The sequence below is a fragment of the Spodoptera frugiperda genome, chromosome 22, assembly GCF_023101765.2.
Source record: "Spodoptera frugiperda isolate SF20-4 chromosome 22, AGI-APGP_CSIRO_Sfru_2.0, whole genome shotgun sequence".
In the NCBI taxonomy this organism is placed as follows: domain Eukaryota; kingdom Metazoa; phylum Arthropoda; class Insecta; order Lepidoptera; family Noctuidae; genus Spodoptera; species Spodoptera frugiperda.
Genome location: NC_064233.1, coordinates 4,703,437 through 4,722,503, shown reverse-complemented (window position 1 = coordinate 4,722,503; position 19,067 = coordinate 4,703,437). Strand labels below are relative to the sequence as shown.

Genomic DNA, 19,067 nt, shown 5'->3' with positions numbered 1-19,067 from the left:
AAGATTATTCGCTTTCATTGTTTTTGTTATCAATAGAAATTAGAATAGCTATTACGTTTTAAAAATCATTGACGCATTATTTACATGTCTAGGTCCTCCTATTACTAGCAACACTGAACTAGTCATTTTGTTTGTTGAATTTGTTGAAGTTTCGCGTTTATTTACGTGTAAATCGAACAAAAATACATGTATTAAACCGTAACATAGAAACAAAACAATCTAATAACAATGGCAGATGTTTTAGATATTGAAAATTCGGAAGAATTCGAAGTTGACGAGGATGGTGAACGTAAGTCATGTCATGTTTATTTTGGTCAATATTTTGAGTAATTTAGACTTTCCAGCAATCTAGTAACTTTCTCTTGGCCATATTAGACGTAATTATTGGCTTGCATGTTGTATTTACTGACTAAACTAAGTAATAAATACAATTATTTTTAGGTTAACTTTCTACTACAAACAGTTGAATGAACCGCATTTAGGCACGAAATTCCGTTATACGTAACATATATCTACTCTCTAAATATTTCAGTTACGTTTATGATTTATTTCAGTTGCTATTATCGTGTTTTTCAGAGGGAATCGCTCGTTTGAAGGAGAAGGCGCGAAAACGCAAAGGAAGAGGTTTTGGTAGCGAAGCCGGTAGCGGAGGCGCCTCAGAGAGAGGGAATAGGGGGAGGTAATAAAAACATAAGAATACTCCGTTTAATTTTCGAAGGAGTAAGCAGAAATATATGCAACAACCACTGTTCTCTGGTTATGAATCCATTAATCAGAATTTTCACCAAGCTAGAAGATCAAATAAGTCAAATAAAAATGCCTATTTTAATTTATTTTAATGTAAAAGCTTTTAACTATGGTTGTTCCTGTAATTGTGTATAAAATTCCATCTAGGTAAGACTGTTACCTATAAGAATTATTTTTCCTGATCTGGGAATCAGATCTGATACTCACTTACCTGCCATCCTTGATTAACCAATCAGTAGTATTATCTCTCTGTCTGTACTTCTTTCTCCTATATAATAACAAACATGCGTATTTAATGGTATCAAATTATTATTGTAGATATGACAGCTTGGCTCCTGAAGGTGACGGCAACACTCCGGGCCCGCAGCGGTCAGTGGAGGGCTGGATATTGTTTGTCAGCAATGTCCATGAAGAAGCACAGGAAGAGGATATACAGGTATACAGGTTTTATTCACTTTTCGAGCATATTGAGGCCATTAGGTCCTATTTCACTACCTCTAATTCACTTTTCTTGTTCATTTTATTTATTGGATAGGCCTCTTTAAGAATGTCAAGAAGACAGAGGGCTACTAAACATTTCAATCTCGTTAAAAAACAAACTCATGCTAAACCTCAGCATAAAACATGGGCTAAGTAAGTTAACTACTAGTTTGGTCGTGTGTTGCGCGGGCGGCGTCTGCGGATTCTCCCTTTCCTTGGAAACTGTACGCACTGTTACCTAAAGTGTGATTACTTTGATTTAAATTTAACATGTTTCCATCCCATTACAGAATCAATTCTCAGAGTTTGGAGAGATCAAGAACATCCACTTGAATCTGGACAGACGCACTGGTTTCCTCAAAGGTTACGCTCTTGTGGAGTACGAGACCTACAAACAGGCTGCGGTGAGTAGATCAAAATGTTCTTTTCACCATTGTAGTACAACTTAACTTAGGAGCGATTGACAGCACATCTTTGCGATTATATCAGGCAAGTTGCGGGAATAACTTGGGGTAGGGTGACCAAGAAAGACCTGAATGGAGACGATTGGACGAGACCTTAACCACCTGGCAAACAGACACTCAAAAGTGGAGAAAGAATGCACTGATAGCTTAAGATTTTTGTCTTTTCCGAATAAAAAAACTAAAAAAATATGTATAACTTAACAACTGGTTAACTAGCTTCGCTCGCGTTCCCGTGAGATTAAAAGTAGTCTATGTGTTATTCCAGACTTTAATTTACCTCTGTTCCAAATTTCAACCCAATCCCATTAGTAGGTGTCGAATTTCCCAGTTGACCAGTCTCTTATAAATAGTGTAGTCCATCAATCAACACTTTTGACCCCCGACTTAAAATAAGATTACTAATACAATATTTTTTGTAACAGAGTGCACGCGAAGCTCTGGACGGTGCAGACATCCTGGGCCAGCCGATATCAGTCGACTGGTGCTTCGTCAAGGGACCGACTAAAGGACACAAGAAGAGGCGATAGATATAAACATTAATATAAGCTCTAATTATCTACATTGTTTTTTATTTTATTCGAATGAAAGAATTTCTAGGAATGTGACGAAAAAGTACATAAAACTTTGTTAAGTTCTAAAATAAACCGGGGCCTACTCTAATTCAACGAACGAACGAAAAACTTCGCAGATTGCATACTACAATTCTATTTATTGCGAACTTTCGTTAACAAAAATGAACGAATTAAATGAAGATAAATAAATAGGTTTTGATATGAAATTAAAAATAAAACGTTATTTCAAGTAAATCAATAAAACCTACGGCCGAAGATTAAACGAAACTTCGGATTCGAGAACCGGAGTAGGCCCTCTAGTCTCCGACTTATTATGAGAAATTGACGATTAAAAGTTATAACGAACGATCTATCAATTTAATTATAATTACAGTTATTTTAATTCAACGATAGCATTTGATAAATCTGAAACTTATAGTCAGTCGCGTAAGGATCAATTTTCTACTACCCTTCAAAATAAATGCGACTTGGCTGTTTGTTTGTGTGAGTTATTAGCGTGTGTTGCATGGTGTGTAGCGATTTTTAAAACGAAAACAATGTTTATAAGCAACTAAAATACTTTTTTGTTCAGGTCCGCACGCATCGGACGGATCGCATCAAACGGATTGACTGCGTCCGTACGATGCGAATCAGTGGATGCAGTTGTATGAGTTTCTAATACAAGACAAACTAAAATCTGTTGCGTGCGATGCGTACGATGCGGGCCTGTAGACGCCGAACTAATCAGTTTGAACTAATGTTCTATGACACTCCTATTTTCGACACTAGCGCCACTTGTAGCTGAACATTTAAGTTGGTCGTGTTATAGTAGGATTTTGACGGTGTTACGGATCGCACTTTCTCTCATTTCATTATTTTTGTTTATTATCGTATTGTATTTGGTGGTGGTATTATAAATGTACGATAATAAATTGTAAGAAATCAGCATTTTTGCGATACTATTACATTGAAATGGGATCATATTGAATGTACTAACGTGCTTTTCGCAACACTGTAAATACTTAGATCTAGAATATTTCTAGATTCTAGATATATTTGTCAGTAATATAATGTAAGTTTCCTTTTCTAAATGGCGTTTTTATTTCCCACTTATTTTTTTATAATAATAATGATTTATTAAAAAATAATGTACAATAAGCAAATTAAGTACAACACATAAATGAGAATGAGTACAACAGTAAATGATAGTCCAGTGGGGCAATTACAATAGCACACTGATTCGCAACCAGAAGAGCTCGTATTTTGGGTTTCGGCGGCTCCACTACTGATTTTTCTCTCGCCTAAGGCGAGGCGAGAAAGTGTCTTGACTTTTTACTGCCTAAAAGCCACCCCCTTCTTACTCCTGCGCTTTGAGCCGGAGCCCCGGTAAACCCGCTAGGTAGTCCGCAGTACCGGGATTATAACTTTGATTTCAAATAACAACACCAAATAATTATAAAAAGACATTTATTACATTAACCGAGAGTAATTTACTTCATATGAATCATGTGGGCGAGCGACCAATCATGTTTCAGTTCCGCTAGATCCTCGATGCGCACTCCTGCGCTGGTGACCACGCCCAGCTGGTAGCGTTGGAATGCGCGCGCGTCGCGGTAGAAGAGAACTTCCATACATTTGCGGACTAATGCTCTGTGGGATAAAACAAATATGTTAATATTGATATTACGTGTATATTATTTTCGGATTTACGAAAATTTCTCAATAGTAGCACGAAGTCTGAAATTGTACCCAATATATGGTAATAAGCTCACCCCCTATTACATGGGACTTATAAAACAATTGATGAAAAGTTGGTGTACATTGTACAGTGGCATTACATGCCGTAATATGGAGCTCTGCCTACCTCTTTGGGAATAAAAAGCGTGACGTTGAAGTCATTTCTTTTTGTACATTAATTAACTGCTTCTGTCTATGTACCCACATACAAGCGACATTTAACGGTTAACAAAAATTTAAAAGGAAACAAACAAAAATCAAGTCAGCACCACTTAAAGAACAAAATTCAAGAAAAGAGCCTTTTTAAAAACGCCAGCAACGCACCTGTAACTCTTCAGGCGTTGCTGGTGTTTATGCGCTGATTGCTTACCATCAGGTGACCGGTCTGATCGTTTGCCCCCTATACTCTCTTATTCAAATAAGTTACTTACTTAGCACCCTCCTCATCGAGGTTGCCCTTGTCGACTGCCTCGCGCACGAGTGGAGTCGCCATGTACGCTCCGAGGCCGGTGGCGATGGCTGCATCTTCGTATGCTGTGCCGAGCTTGTCTACTGCGCCCAGGAATGGTTCACCATCCTAGAGAAATATAAATATTTTTTTAACGTTGATAAGTCTGCGTTTGGCCACCAACCCGCTTACTGCCAGGACGGCGAAGCGAAAATGTGGCCGAAGATGGACAACAGATTTAGAAAGTACCTATTCACTGAGACCTTGAAAAGACCCAGAAAAATAGAATGGAAAAATATGTATAAAACGTTATTGTAATTTTTGGTCTATCTTTATATATATAATTCTTCTGTACGTGTGTATGTCACTGAACTCCTCTTAAACGACTAGACGGATTTTGATGAAACTTTTTGTGTGTGTTCAAGAGGATCTGAGAATGGTTTAGATTCACAATTTTGTCCGCTGGACAATGATTTTTTGATTATTTTTTAATTTATCAGTAGTTGTTGATTTTGGAATGTTTTACATTGAATCCGACAGACGGCGCTACCATCGCAGTGTCAAATATGAATGACGTTAGATATTGTCATAACATTTGAATAACAATTTTCATCAAAAAGGTCCAGAATATTTTAGCTTATTAAAAAAAGGTTTAAAATTTCAAATTAAAGACGTGTAGACAGGACAACGTCTGTCGGGTCCGCTAGTTATCTCTATTTTGGGGCCATACTGTTATCTTACTCTTATTAAAAGCCTAATGAAGAGTTGTAGAGAGAAATAAAATGCACAGTAGGAGCAGTGGCTGTGCGACGAGCTGCTGTGCAATATGGTGCTGGTTCTATTATTGTTCAGCATAATTCTTTGTATATGCATACATAACCTCACGCCGGGTACTTTTAATAGTTCTATTTCTATGTGTAATCCATAAATTAGTTTTATGTCAGAGTGTAATGTGTAATGTGAAACAATATCTTTGTAGTAGTAAACACATCTATGTCACAGGATAAAGTCCGACTGTAGGTCAAAGTTTTTTAATAAAACATAATTTGTACCTGGATACCAGCAACTACGTAGTTGCTCCACAAGGGGTCCATCTTGCTGCGCTTGTTGTACAGCACCCTGGTGAGCCAGCAGTGCAGGGAGCGAGGCTTCAACAGCAGACCATCTCCGATGCACTGCTCATCGATACTGAGGAGGGTGGAAAGGGTTTGGTAATTTCTTCAAGTGTGGGATAGCCATGCTTCAGCAATCACTATGGGCCGAGCTCGACCGGAGTGATACCACGGCCTCACAGAAAACCGACGTGAAACAACGCTTGCGTTGTGTGAGTGAGCTTACCGGAGGCCCAATTCCTCCCTTCCCAATCTTCTCCATCCCCGATTCCCCAACAACCCTTAAATTCCTAACTCCCAAAAAGCCGGCAACGCACTTGTAACGCCTCTGGTGTTTCAAGTGTCCATGGGCGACGGCGATTGCTTACCATCAGGTCCGCTCGATAACCGGTGGTTCATAACAAAAAAAAAAAACAGCGACTTCTTTCAGACAACCTTTGGATGGAATTTTTTTAATGATCTGGAAATGGGTAGTGTGTGCCCAATAATTCAAATAATAATTAGATTAAAACTTATACACTAAACTCTTACGGACAAACAAAAACCACTTACATTTTCTGTTCAATAATATCCTTCAAGTATTGGTAGTCGGCGTAATCTCCACCGTTACCCAGCAGGATCAGATCGTTGACTTTCATGATACGGGGGCAGTCACGGAACCTGGCGAGAGTGCCGTATGATCCGAGGGTGTCTGCGGCAATCACACAACCCTTGTCGAACTTGACTCCAATAACTGTTGTGGTGGTTGTGATCGGGGTTGCAGAACTGAAATAGAGAATATAAGTTTAGAGACAACACACCTTATACTTATTATTATGAAGCTGATGAGTTTGTTTATTTGATTGTGTTAATCTCAGAAACTACTGGTTTATTATTTTTGTGGTGGATAGTCCATTTATTGAGAATGGTTAAGGCTATAAACCATTGCACTACAATCAATAGGAGTTGAGCAAAGTGGGAGAAACTGAACAGGAGTAGCTATTAAAATATATTAGAAATAAATTGTAGTCAAATCTTAGTGGAGTGCTATTTTGAATTGTGTTTGGGGAGAACGGAAGCTGACATATTGGACCGACACCAAGTAAGGAGAAAATTAGGAAAGGAAGATGGAAATTTGTATAATAGTATCAAGGTATTGATTTTGAAAGTTAAAGTCTGTTTTAGTTTGTATATTATTCTATAGTAAGGCTTATTTAAGCTCACATATCATTTTTATTGTCTTATAAGAACGTTTCAATGTTGCAATATCTTTATTAAGGCAAAGTTTACATGGATACAAAAGATGACTTGTACATTTCAATAAATTTACTTTTTTTTATTTGACAAGCTGGTTTTATATGAACAAATAACATTTTTAGGATTGAGAAATGTCAATAATAACGATAATTTATACTTACTGGGCTTTAAATTCCTGGACTGGACGGGTGCTTGGTCCAAAACCTGATGAATTTGCTGGGAAGTTGTAGAAGGCGCCTGGGGCTGGCCCGTTCTGCCATAAGGGCGCAGGATTCATCATATCGCCCATAAATGCCATATTTACTATAAAATAACTAAATTTTACACGTTAAAATACTTTTTGTAAAGATTTTGTGAAACTCACACAATGACAAGCCGCAACGAATTTGACAGATAATGACAAACAGTTTTTGATTACAGTCCGTTACATGCTTTAAATGAATTGCTGGTTGTATCATGACAGACATATTTTATTTTAGTCTTTTTCTTTATATTTATTTCAAATTCTCTACATTTACATTTTTAAATACTATCCATACAAAATAAATAAAATAATATTTAAAAATATAAAAATATGAGCCCACTAGTAGTGGGAGCATGGTCCAAGGCACCGGTGGTTAGGGCTTCAGAGACAGAAACCTCCTCACAATACGTGCCGTTTCGAAGAGTACTGCCTTCTGCATCAGGCCCTTGATCCATCCGCCCAACGCCGGTCTCCCACGGTAGTTGTCGAAGCTGTTGGGTATTAACCCATTAGCCGACGCGACTATCGGCAAAATGATAGCCGAATCCACATTTCAAATGCCGACAACCTCGTGATTAGTCTTTTATTTTTATCAATTATGTATTTCTATCTTTATATAATTAACTTTTTATTTTTACAGAAATTTACACAAAGTACACTGCGCTACACCAGTCAATATTTAGCGTCAAACGAAACGTGAATTTTCGTTTAGAAATATTGTTATTTTTAAGCCAAGATCATTGTCATATAATAAAAAAAAGGGAAAATTAACGAATTTTGACTGAATTTTGTTATTTATTTTCTTTAGTTTGGTTATTTTATAGTTTTTACATATCTTATAAAACATCCTTTTGTATTAAAAAAATATTGTCGTGACTTGTAGCTAACTTCATGTGGTTTAAAATCGTCTTTACCGGTATTTGATTTCTAAACGAATCTTTACCTCGGATGTGTTGCTAAATTCGCGTTCTTTCGATTTCCTCTCAAAAATTGACACAACAAAATGTCTAAAAGAGGTTCGTGAAATTATAAAATATCCATAATAATCATGTTATTTTGTGTTAAAATCATTTAGAAACAATGTGTAAAGCAAAACTAGTATTATATTCATTTGGGAGCCACGTATATTTTTGTTGTTCACTTTGTATTTCGTGAGTAGAAGTGTTGTGATGAAAAATGTATGAAGTGTGGTTTTTCTGTTTTAAGGACGTGGTGGTTCCGCGGGAGCGAAGTTCCGCATCTCGTTGGGTCTCCCTGTGGGAGCTGTGATCAACTGCGCAGACAACACAGGTAGACACGAGTTTGTTTTATATTCTTAACATAACCTAAATGGGCACGTTTGACTGAACAACTAGTGATGATGTTCTATGGACACACTATGTGTGTTGAATCATGATGATTTCTTCCTTGGCTGTGTCTGAAGTTGTTCAATTCTATTAGCATAACCTTGTAAATAACCTAACTTGTCCACTCTTGGCCAAACAATCACCTTGTGACTAGAATATTTTGCCTCCAATTCAAACCTAACTTTGATACATATGATTATCATTCTAACAACTACCTCAACAGTTCACGTGCTTCTCTAAAACATGAGAAACACATTCAAAACATAACCTCCCTTTTTGGAAAGTCGGTTAAAAACATTGAAGTACCAAGTTGATTTCATTCATATAAACTTACTTCCTCATCTACTAAGATGTTGCTTAAGTTATCTATGGCCTTGTATTCAAATATTAGCAAGACTTGAATACTAAAAACTTCAAGAAATTAAAAACAAAACAATGTTAAAATGAGGTTAATTTACATGGTAAACTCACAAAAGAGTATTTACCACAATTTTGATAGAAGGTTTTACTAATGTATTGGTTTTTGAACTTACAGGAGCCAAAAACCTTTATGTGATCGCCGTGCAAGGTATCAAGGGTCGCCTGAACAGGCTCCCTGCTGCCGGATCCGGAGACATGATCGTCGCCACTGTCAAGAAGGGTAAACCAGAACTCAGGAAAAAGGTGCGTTTCATTTATTATTGTTGAGAATTGAGGATTGAGTTTGTGTGTGTGTGTGTTTGATTTTGCAATGGGTTACTACAAGAGATGAGATATTATTTAGTTTTCCTTGATTAAAATATTAGATAGGCTAGTTCTGTAAGAGTAGTTTTCCACCAGAGAGGGGCTATGTTATATTGCTGTGGATATGTTTGGCTTCCACCGAGCTTATTCATTAGTATACTTAGTGCTGGTGGAAATAGACCCAATGGTAGGAACTGTGGAATGAGCCAATAGCTTCACTAAAGGACTGACTGACTGACGGACAGACAGACAGACATTTTTTAATATAATGTTAGCTATTTACTGTATATGTTACATTCAAAAGTGCCTTTGGTCTATTTGAAGTAAATCATTTTGACTTTGACCCTTTATTCTTCCTAATCCATAATGTCTGGTTTGCTATCGGCTTATGACGGATACTATACAAATATTTAATGTGAAAAATCAATCTTAATCTGCAGGTTTTGGATTGAATTCAATAACCATATACATAAAAGTACTTGATAAACTTCTATGACAGATAGTTCATTCAATTTACGTTTGATATTCAAATGTATCTGGTACATATCGGCTATCTGAACAATGTGCACTATGCCCAAAAATCTATTTTCTTACTTGCATATCATCAAATGACATGTTTGACTACACATTAAATAAACATTGACATAATAGTATTCTGGAAAAGATTAAAAGATAGATCCAAGAAAGATAGAACCCATCTCTTGTTGTACTACATGGCCTCTTGCATCCCATTTTAATTTAATAAATTAACCTTGTAACTATGTGGCAATGGAGCTACCATGATGAGACGCCATAGGGTTTCGCTAAATAATATTGCCTGAACTGTGCATGCAGTCTGTGGATATACCTTGGCTGACTGAGTGACTCCATTGTCCATAATAATTAATAAAAAAATATGACTGTCTGTGATATGTTTCCTGACTTATATTAGGTACTTATGTTTGTGATTTGATGTTATTTTAAAATGCAATTATTTACTAATATGTTAATAATCAATACTATTCTGTATTATATTCCATTTAAAAGCATGCCTACTAAAGCTAAACAGACTAACAGAGTGTGAAATCAGTGGTATTGATCCTAATTATAATTTATTATTGTTAAATGAAGTCGGTTATGAATTATACTAGAGAACTCTTTATCTTAATTACTGTTATCAATGACCTAGTTCATATGTTAATAATAGACCTAGAAAAGAGATCTGGAAATAAACACCAACTTTACCCTTCCTTATTCATAGTTTTTATGATATAAATGTCTCAGATACATTTACTAATTTCTAAATTCTCTCCCAGGTAATGCCGGCAGTGGTGATCAGACAACGGAAACCGTTCAGGAGGCGGGACGGGGTGTTTATATACTTCGAGGATAATGCGGGCGTGATAGTGAACAACAAAGGCGAGATGAAAGGGTCCGCCATCACAGGACCTGTGGCCAAAGAGTGCGCGGATCTGTGGCCCCGTATCGCTTCCAACGCCAGCTCTATAGCTTGAGTTAATATACGGTTAAGATAATCTATTGCTGTTTTATTTTGTACTCAATATTCCCCCTTAATTTCAACCTGGTAGTATAGGAGTCAGTTGATTCTCGTTTGATGTAAGATGTATTGCGTAGCGCCAAAATGTATAGTATGGTAAAACAGTGTGAATAGGGACAGAAGGATGAATAGATACTATGAAGAATTTCCCTGTACCTATTCACCTCTCTATCCATATTCACCCCATTTTACCGTATAACATTATCAGTTACCATAACTGAGCAATCCTAAACTTGCCCAAAGAGTATAAATAAGTATAGGGGAAGTTCTCACACTACGACAACAAGTGTACTATCCTTTTTAATTGGGACAAGCCCACCACAGTAAACGGGGTGGTTTTTAGTCAGTAAGAGTCTGACACTCCCTCTCGAGGAGAGACGGAGTGTCAGACTCCTCCTCAGACCTAAGGCGGGAGAAGTCATTGTCTGATTCCCATCTCTCGAACCGATGCAACTCCTGTAAGCCAGGATCTACAGTAGATACAACCATGAAAACATCGGAACACTGAAGTCGTGGAAGGATCGTGAATGACTGTCTTGGATTCAGCAACAAAATAATTCATCACATCAGGCACTAAACTGGGAGAAGCCCAGTCGTCAAGCACGACAAACATTTGAATTAAAAGTAATTTAGACTCATAACTAAGTGGGTCCTATATATTTTGTTATTGTTATATTTGCTTCAAGTAATAGGTATGGCAAAAACGTCTAAACGTAAGGAAATTTGTTCTTGATTCCACGAGATCCCTATAATAAATTACACCTGTTGAGATAAGTGCACCTCTTGTTATATCAGATTTATTTATCTAGAGAATTGAATAATGAGAGATGAGAATATCACAATATTTATGTTAGGCGCACCCCGGCACCCCTACCTATCCCAATGGATTAAAAGGCGTGACGATATGTTTCTATGTTGTGACGTGTCCATATGAATCCGTCGTATAGATATTCGACCAGTCACTGCCAGTTATCTTTATTTACATGAAATTACACTTCAGGCACTAATAATTCATCTAAATAATAGTGCCTTATCAGCCTCTTAGAGCTAGTGTCATGTAATAGCACTTTGTTTTATGAAAGCTCGATACTTCGATAGTATGGTCCATTAAAATAGATAAATATTCGTATTTTTATGGAAGTGTGTCCCAGTGACTAATTTCAACACGGAATTACAGGTATAAAGGGCCGCTCCTTAAGTGGCGAACAGGGGTGAGAAGATTTGCCTACTGCTTGCAAGTTGCAACGCATGTATTGATGATGATACGCATATTAGATGACGATGAATGACCAATCTCGGGATATCGGGAATAATAATTATTGTTCAAATATTGAAACAAAAGACAAAGGACCCTTAGAAGTTTCCCGCGCGGCCAACTAGTTCCGCGCGGTATGTCTTGATTTATAGAGTAACACTACCACGTGTACCTAAACATAACTAGTAGGTACCTAGCAATCTTATTCTTGCCCCTTTGTTATGTAATTCGTCGGCAAATGAGCAGACTGATCACCACTGACCACTGCCGGCGTTAGGGGAAAAGGTCGACATGGGCCGATGGCCCAGGGCGACAAAGTCTAGGGGGCGCCAATAAAATGAAAAACTACTACTAACACTTGATATTGCTTCCCTCAAGTGGGCGCCACAATATTTTCGCCCGGGGTGTCAGTGGCCCTTACGCCGGCACTGCCACTGACCACCAGAATCCAGGGGAGTTACTGAGCTACATAGGTACCTTTTGCAATTGCACGAGATCTTTTTTACAACCGGTATTATATTACAAAATTATATTAGGTAGGGTAACAAAGTAACCATAAAACCAGAATGCCCTGGGTGGTTCGTGAGTACATAGGTATAGTTCACTGTGCAGTTGCAGCTTGAAGCAATCGTTCCTGACTGCTTTAAGAAGTGTATGGCGGCCCTAAGGCAGTTGTCCCACCAACGGCGAGTGAACGACTAACTATCGGTCTCGCTAGGGTAACAAGGGCCAATTTTCTCGCTCAAGAAACGTAAAATAGATATACTTTCCGTGTAAACAAAAGAGATGCATATACAAATAGTTGATCGCTGACTGTTCACACTGCCGGCGAGTGCTCGCTTCACTAGTTTGTCGCTGATCGACAAGAGCTATGAAAGATAACACTCGCTCGGCGACACTCGCCAAGCGATTAAAACTCACGCCGAGCGAGCAACCAGTGGTCATTTCTCTACAGTGCGTATCTTAGTGCGAGTAATCGCCCGCCTCACTCGCACACTCGCTTATAGCTGAGCTACACAAATATCGGAACTATGCACTCGCTCACAAGTCTCGCTAACTCGGTATAGTTCACTGTGCAGTCGCAGTTTGAAGTAATCGTTCCTGACTGCTTTAAGAAGTGTATGGCGGCCCTAAGAGTCGGTTCATATCTGACGTAAAATACGTCGAGCGTATCGGTCGCACTAACGTTGACCGTTCACACTCAAGTCACTCAACTGTCTTTCTGTACATTTAACTGTTCTGGCGTTTCGTGACCGACAAATACGCGACGAAAAAAGGTAAATCTCACTCACTAACTTCTTCAAGCTAAAGTTTAACAATACCAATTTGAAAATAGAAAAACCATACCAAACTGAAACTCTTCAAAAAATGTGGAACGCTTCACGATTTTGCGTGTCATCCTTGCGCAGGGGCCATGCTAATCTTCTCTGTATCGTTCCAATTTTAGTATATGTACTGCCGAAGCAAGTACACTTACTACGGCAAAATTATTGTACCCCTCACAAACACAATGATAACTTCGATAGCGCGATGTAGAATCCCATACATTTTGCATGATTTGTATGGAGATTGAGTACAGTGCCATCTACCGTTTACTAAAAGAACTAATTTAGCGCCATCTAGCCAAACTACTGTTAACTAACAATGGTCTAGTCTAGTCACTAGATTAGTCTTTAGGACGTTTTATTGCATAAGTTTATAGGTTGAGAAAAAGGTCTTATATTTTTACATACAGTGGGGGGGGGGGGATTGGGATTGGGCCTTTCCATATACTTATTTATACTCTTTGATTGGGTCTCCGGTAACCTCGCACCTCGCAAGGGTTGTTTTACATCGGTCGAGCTGGCCCTCACTTTTTGAGTAGTTAAGTAGTATTCAAATAAAACAAAGTGATTTTCAATAAAACTGTGTATGTATATTTAAAGTGTTTACTATAGTACAATTAGTATGCGTTCCAATACTGTATCAACTAAATATTTTCCCCTGAAACTATTTTAAAACCAAATCTAATTAGTTTTTCTCTTTAAAAAGGTACCAATATCATATTGCCATCTCTCTCTGATATCATAATATAAAAGAAGTAAATAAAGTTTACGTACATATACGTAATAAAAAATTTAGTATTCGTATGGATTTAAAAACAAAGTTTATCTTCAAAGAGTCACCTTGTAGCATATTCAAAAACGTTTTAAATAAAATTATCTACTTTTTTATTTAGAAAAAATACCCATTATTTTAAACAACATATTTATTTCGCATAATTTTGATCCAACGACCAAAAAGCATTATTTTTTTCATTAAAAAATCATATGAAAGCGCCAATATTGAGTCTGTGGTTCGTCACAGACTCAATATTGGCGGGAATCTTAGAAAATGGCGAAGCTTTTCTAGCGAATTTCAAAATCATTTAACTTTATTCTTTTTCAAAAGCAAATTATGTAATTTCTTTTTTTTATCTTCTATTATGTACAAACAACGCGTTTTTTGTAACACAGATGTGCTAAGGCAAGTAACGAAAACTGTTTTTAAATCCATATTAATGGTGATATGTTTTAAATAATTTTTGTATGCCATGGAGTGATTTTATTATAAAATTTCAGGCGGATTCAGCGGCTAATTTAGCTTGCGCTTGTTTCTGCTTCAGTCGGCGTTGACTTCTTTTCTTTGCTAATGGGATACTGCCTACTAATTTCCCCGATTTCTGTAGTGCTATTAATTTCGCTGTTTTACCCTGAAAACATGAAAAAAAAAACAATAGTTTATGGCTATTGCGTTGCAAGAGTAAGCCTCCTGATCACGTGGAAAAGTATTTACATATTTTAATAGGTAAATGTATTATTAAATTAGACTGCACGGTTGGCGCCGTGGCTGGGACCGACTGCCACGCAACGTGTTGCGGGTTCGATTCCCGCATGGAGCAACTTTGTGAACTTGTATGTTTGTAAACGCACCCAGGACACAGGATAAAATCCTAGTGTGGGGCAATGTTTAAAAAAAGTAATAAAGCACTGCATCGTTAGTCGAGTAGTCCCAAGTGCGATTGCCGGACAAAGGGTGTCGGGTTCGATTCACAGGGTCGCGCTAGGATTTTTTGGATTTTCGAAAATTTCTCAGTAGTAGCACGGAGTTTGGAATTGTGCCCAGTATATGGCAATTGGCAATAGGCTCACCCCCTATTATATGGGACTTATAACACAAATGGTGAATAGTGAGTGTACATTGTATAGCGGCATTACGCTCCGTAATGTGCACCTCTGCCTACCCTATCGGGGATAAAACGCGTGACGTGTGTGTGTGTAATAAATTACCTTAGAGCTAGATTTAGTTTGCTTGGCGTTTTTAGGCGCCGTGTATAGCACGTTGATTCTCTTCTTTCCCAGCATGGAGTGGTGCTTGGACAGCGCAAACTGAAAAAATACAATATTTTATGAACATTACAGTGTGACTCTCCTTAATTCTAAATTCGTGGAACTCCTAGAACATTTCGAATTACGTACTATGACTTAGTTTTTTTTTGGAAGAGGAAAATCCTCCAATGACTTCTCCCACCTTGGGCGAGGCGAGATGGAGTGTCAGCCTCCTACTGACTAAAAACTACCCGGTTCCTACTCCTGTTTTTAGCGGTGAACAGGCCGCTAGGTAGTCCGCAGCACTATGCCTTAGCTTATCCTCTCCTATACATAATATACAATAATTCTCTGACATCTTTAATTGATTTTATCTGGAGTTTAAAAGACTGAGAGGTAGGAGGAGGATAGTCCCTTCTCCTACCTCTGAGTTTGTTTCCGCATTTCTTCTCAGAGTAGTTCGATAGGAAATGCCGGTTTCATCTAGCTATTTGAAATATTGACGTGTAAAAGAGTTACATTGTAAATCCAAAAATAAATATAATTTATCCTTTAATAGAAAACACATTGTGTCTCGCGTTCCGACACACGAAGGGTGAAGATTGGCTGATGGTGTGATGTAGTTTTGATACATACCTCATAGCTCGGTTCGTTACTGAGCTCCAAATACGCGATAGCGTTTTTCTTCCCCGGCAATGGTTTAGGAATACGGATGTCTATTATATGCTCGTTCATCTCCGAGAAGTGGTTTATAATCTGTGACAAAAGAAACAAATTGTTCAGAGCGAAAAAATTAAATTCGTTGTTAGTGGTCACAAGCACTACCGTAACTTTAGTATAAGTTTGCTTTACGTTTAAAGTTTTTGAAACGGGAGCGTGTGGCGCTCTGATTGGTTAGTTTATTTGAGAATCAAGACAGCCAATCAGAGCGCCGAACGCAAAGGGTACTGATGAGTAAGGGCTCTCAAATTTACAACTTTCGTGAAATATACTAAAGCTAGTCGCAACGTGACATTACGCCGAGTAAGCCGCCACCTAACATGAATAATTAGCCTACTAGAATTGGAACTTAAATTTAGTCGAGTATTTCGCCATGTCTTTCAATTTTATTGAGTTTCCGATATTAATCAGTTTATACGTGATCATTGGCGACCTATATGTAACTATGATATCGGGTAACTCATTAAAAACTAAGAATATTTTTTAAACTGTTTATCGAATTAGGTTGCGATTTCGAGTAGCTACCTTACTACACGCCCTCTACCATTAGTCCACCCCGCAACAGCAATGCGTTTATTTTTATGTCAATAACAAAAGAAATATTTTTAGCCTTCCCTCACCTTGTCCTTATCAACGTCCAGTGGCAAGTTCCCCAAGAACACGACATACCGCTTCGGACCCTTAACTTTTTTCTCAAGCTGTTCTTTTTTCTCCTCCTTATCTTTCTTTCCCTCTTTCTCCTTCACCTTAGGGCTATCCTCCGTCTCTTTCTTAACCTTCTCTACTTTTTCTTTTTTTAATTTCTGTTTAACATCAACGTTTTTCTCTTTTTCTTTGAGAGATGTCTTAAGGAGGTTGTAGAGTATACGGACTCTGCGGAGTTCTGAGTCGGTAAGATTGGAGTTGCCTTTGACTATTGATTGTATTTTGTTGTGAATAATCTCGGGTACTAGGATGTTTGATGTGCCTTGTAACGAGTCTCTGATTGCTTGGCGGATGCGGCCTGGAAATAGAGAGAAATAGCTTTATAAGTTCTTAGATAAATGGACTACGGAACACAAAAAGAATTATTTAATTCAGACTAGTAGTTCTGGAGATTAACATGTTCAAACAAAGAAACAAACTCTTCAGTTTTATATAAAAATCAATTGCTATTTGTTGGTCTTGTTAAAACTCGAGAATGGCTGGACTAATTTTGCTAATTTTAGCCTTGAAATATTTGTGGATGTGCACGGTTTAAAAGGCGAAAAAATTGAGGCAGTACAAAGTTTTCTGGATCAGCTAGTATTAGTATAGATAAGATGTAAAATAATAGCATACCTTTTTGATTATTAGTCATTGGTACTTTGAGGAACTTGTTGATCAACTCTTGATTCTTCAATATTGGGAATCTCTCACTGGCTTCTAGTATTTCTGGCAATTCCTCATCTTTCTTGGCCTTCATAACAACGGCTTCAGTTTGTATTTTAACTATCTTTGCTGGCTTAACGGGTGATTCAGTAGAATTGTCTAGTTTTGGATTCTTTTGTTGCGAAGCTGTGAATTTTGTTTTAGACTTCCTTTTACGTTTCTGCCGGGTGATTGATGGCGAAGTTTTCGTTGTTTCGTCCATTCTGTAATTTCAAATTTTAATTTATTTCAATGCTAGCTTGTCCTTTTAAAAGTTGTAGTGGTCTGGAGTTTTAAGACGCCTGCTTCCCAAGCATGAGGATGCAGTCATGTAAGATCGAAACCTACCAACGGCAAGTACTAATGTGACTTTTTCCAAGTTATATGTACTTTCTAAGATTATTTAGACAACCGGTGAAGGAAAACATCGTGAGGAAACCTGGGCTTTTAATTTCTGATTATAAGTTTAAAATCGTGAACTCGCATTGAGCAAGCGTGATTAATGCTCAAACCTTCTACGTGTGAGAAGAGGTCTTTGAACAACAGTGGCCACTTATTTATAGGCTGTTGATATATTAGGATGATTTTATGTCCTTTTAGATCATACTAGTGATAAAATTAGATTTCTATAATAATTGTTATATAGAACAAGAATAATAGACTGTAATTCTAGTTCTTAGTGTAATAATTAGAAATTTTATAACCTCCTCAAGTTCACATGTTATTGTTTACATATATTTAAGGTTATATTTATATCGTTAACCATGATTTTGAATTAAAATCAGAACTAAATTCATGGAAATTATAATAGACACCCTTTCTACACGACAAAACAATATATTTGATGCAAAAAGTTTAAATGTAGCGTGCTTTTCTGTCTGAACGACACGTGCGTTATTTCTTTTAGAGAAAAAGATATTAATTCAAAATAAAATAGCGCACTGACCTTGTAATTTATTAGATACACTTTATTACTGATTAAATGTAAATATTTTTTCAATTATTCCATTGTAGTTTATGAGCAAAACTTGTGAATTTTACACTGACAATAATTTGTTTTGTTTTGACAGTTCAAATTCTGCCGGATGGTTTTTTGACAGTTTGAGAATTTCAGAATGTCAGTCAGTCACTGTCATCTGTCTAGTTTTTTTTCGTTTCGAAACGTTTTAAAACTGTGTGCAGAAGTTCTACAGTAATATCACGCTTTTTTTACTTTGAGGGGATAAGTAGAGAATGAAATTATTGTAATTGATATTTATCTTGTACAATTCCAAACCTGGTGCTACTACTTAAACTAATAAGTTACAACCAAAAACAAATTACTATACTCGCAAAGAGATCAAGCTATGTGGACTCGTTGATTATGTGACCACACGCCGTCCACCCGTGGACCACCTGTCAATAACTAGTTGAAGCAGCGAGCTGCGTATCTTCCTCGCACAACTACTTTGCGGCGGCGCATCTTTATAGTATCTATATATTAATACGTGATGCAAAAACTTTGGACCGCTTTTTACGATAATTGCGCGGACGTAGGAGCATAAAATTTGGTACACTTATAGTTTATGTGTAGGAGAAGTGCAGGACGCTAATATTTTTCAAAAATAATGCTTATAAAGTACATTAAATTAATAAATAAAACATTACACACACATGCATAGTATCTGATCGTATTTGACAAAACGTCAAAATCGATAGACATTGCGATGATATTGACGTCTCATATGAATA

At 37.3% G+C, this 19,067-nt stretch overlaps 4 protein-coding genes and 1 non-coding gene across 5 annotated transcripts; 2 read left to right on the top strand and 3 right to left on the bottom strand.

Annotated features, from left to right (window-relative positions):
* The first annotated feature begins 80 nt into the window (after positions 1-80).
* Positions 81-2,250, top strand: LOC118279860 (RNA-binding protein 8A). The gene is made up of 5 exons (XM_035599693.2): positions 81-289; positions 577-679; positions 1,066-1,183; positions 1,518-1,631; positions 2,114-2,250. Exons 1-5 carry the CDS (start codon positions 229-231, stop codon positions 2,216-2,218), a joined length of 501 nt encoding a protein of 166 aa, XP_035455586.1. The 5' UTR covers positions 81-228; the 3' UTR covers positions 2,219-2,250.
* A 1,442-nt stretch (positions 2,251-3,692) lies between these two features.
* LOC118279861 (proteasome subunit beta type-4) lies at positions 3,693-7,182 on the bottom strand. Its single transcript, XM_035599694.2, has 5 exons — positions 6,937-7,182; positions 6,092-6,304; positions 5,480-5,615; positions 4,411-4,556; positions 3,693-3,892 (listed from the first exon to the last, which is right to left on the bottom strand). Exons 1-5 carry the CDS (start codon positions 7,071-7,073, stop codon positions 3,733-3,735), a joined length of 792 nt encoding a protein of 263 aa, XP_035455587.1. The 5' UTR covers positions 7,074-7,182; the 3' UTR covers positions 3,693-3,732.
* Positions 7,183-7,892: 710 nt separating this feature from the next.
* LOC118279949 (60S ribosomal protein L23) lies at positions 7,893-10,604 on the top strand. The gene is made up of 4 exons (XM_035599813.2): positions 7,893-8,035; positions 8,226-8,309; positions 8,901-9,028; positions 10,384-10,604. Exons 1-4 carry the CDS (start codon positions 8,023-8,025, stop codon positions 10,579-10,581), a joined length of 423 nt encoding a protein of 140 aa, XP_035455706.1. The 5' UTR covers positions 7,893-8,022; the 3' UTR covers positions 10,582-10,604.
* Positions 10,605-13,244: 2,640 nt separating this feature from the next.
* LOC118280136 (U6 spliceosomal RNA) lies at positions 13,245-13,351 on the bottom strand. The gene has a single exon (XR_004784082.1). It is a non-coding gene; the product is annotated as a U6 spliceosomal RNA (small nuclear RNA).
* Positions 13,352-13,773: 422 nt separating this feature from the next.
* Positions 13,774-18,448, bottom strand: LOC118280020 (uncharacterized). Its single transcript, XM_035599892.2, has 6 exons — positions 18,283-18,448; positions 17,268-17,560; positions 16,568-16,950; positions 15,864-15,983; positions 15,189-15,287; positions 13,774-14,611 (listed from the first exon to the last, which is right to left on the bottom strand). Exons 2-6 carry the CDS (start codon positions 17,557-17,559, stop codon positions 14,477-14,479), a joined length of 1,029 nt encoding a protein of 342 aa, XP_035455785.2. The 5' UTR covers position 17,560; positions 18,283-18,448; the 3' UTR covers positions 13,774-14,476.
* Positions 18,449-19,067: the final 619 nt, after the last annotated feature.

Excerpts from the sequence above, each read along its gene's own strand:
- LOC118279861 (XM_035599694.2), bottom strand. The coding sequence starts at position 7,073 with ATGGCATTTATGGGCGATATGATGAATCCTGCGCCCTTATGGCAGAAC. Across the intron at positions 5,616-6,091 it reads GATATTATTGAACAGAAAAT|TATCGATGAGCAGTGCATCG; the intron begins GTAAGTGGTTTT and ends CACCCTCCTCAG. Across the intron at positions 3,893-4,410 it reads CTCGATGAGGAGGGTGCTAA|AGCATTAGTCCGCAAATGTA; the intron begins GTAAGTAACTTA and ends TTTATCCCACAG.
- LOC118280020 (XM_035599892.2), bottom strand. The coding sequence starts at position 17,559 with ATGGACGAAACAACGAAAACTTCGCCATCAATCACCCGGCAGAAACGT. Across the intron at positions 16,951-17,267 it reads AATGACTAATAATCAAAAAG|GCCGCATCCGCCAAGCAATC; the intron begins GTATGCTATTAT and ends CTCTATTTCCAG. Across the intron at positions 15,984-16,567 it reads TGGACGTTGATAAGGACAAG|ATTATAAACCACTTCTCGGA; the intron begins GTGAGGGAAGGC and ends CTTTTGTCACAG.
- LOC118279949 (XM_035599813.2), top strand. Across the intron at positions 8,310-8,900 it reads CAACTGCGCAGACAACACAG|GAGCCAAAAACCTTTATGTG; the intron begins GTAGACACGAGT and ends TTGAACTTACAG. Across the intron at positions 9,029-10,383 it reads AACCAGAACTCAGGAAAAAG|GTAATGCCGGCAGTGGTGAT; the intron begins GTGCGTTTCATT and ends ATTCTCTCCCAG.
- LOC118279860 (XM_035599693.2), top strand. The coding sequence starts at position 229 with ATGGCAGATGTTTTAGATATTGAAAATTCGGAAGAATTCGAAGTTGAC. Across the intron at positions 1,184-1,517 it reads CACAGGAAGAGGATATACAG|AATCAATTCTCAGAGTTTGG; the intron begins GTATACAGGTTT and ends ATCCCATTACAG. Across the intron at positions 1,632-2,113 it reads AGACCTACAAACAGGCTGCG|AGTGCACGCGAAGCTCTGGA; the intron begins GTGAGTAGATCA and ends TTTTTGTAACAG.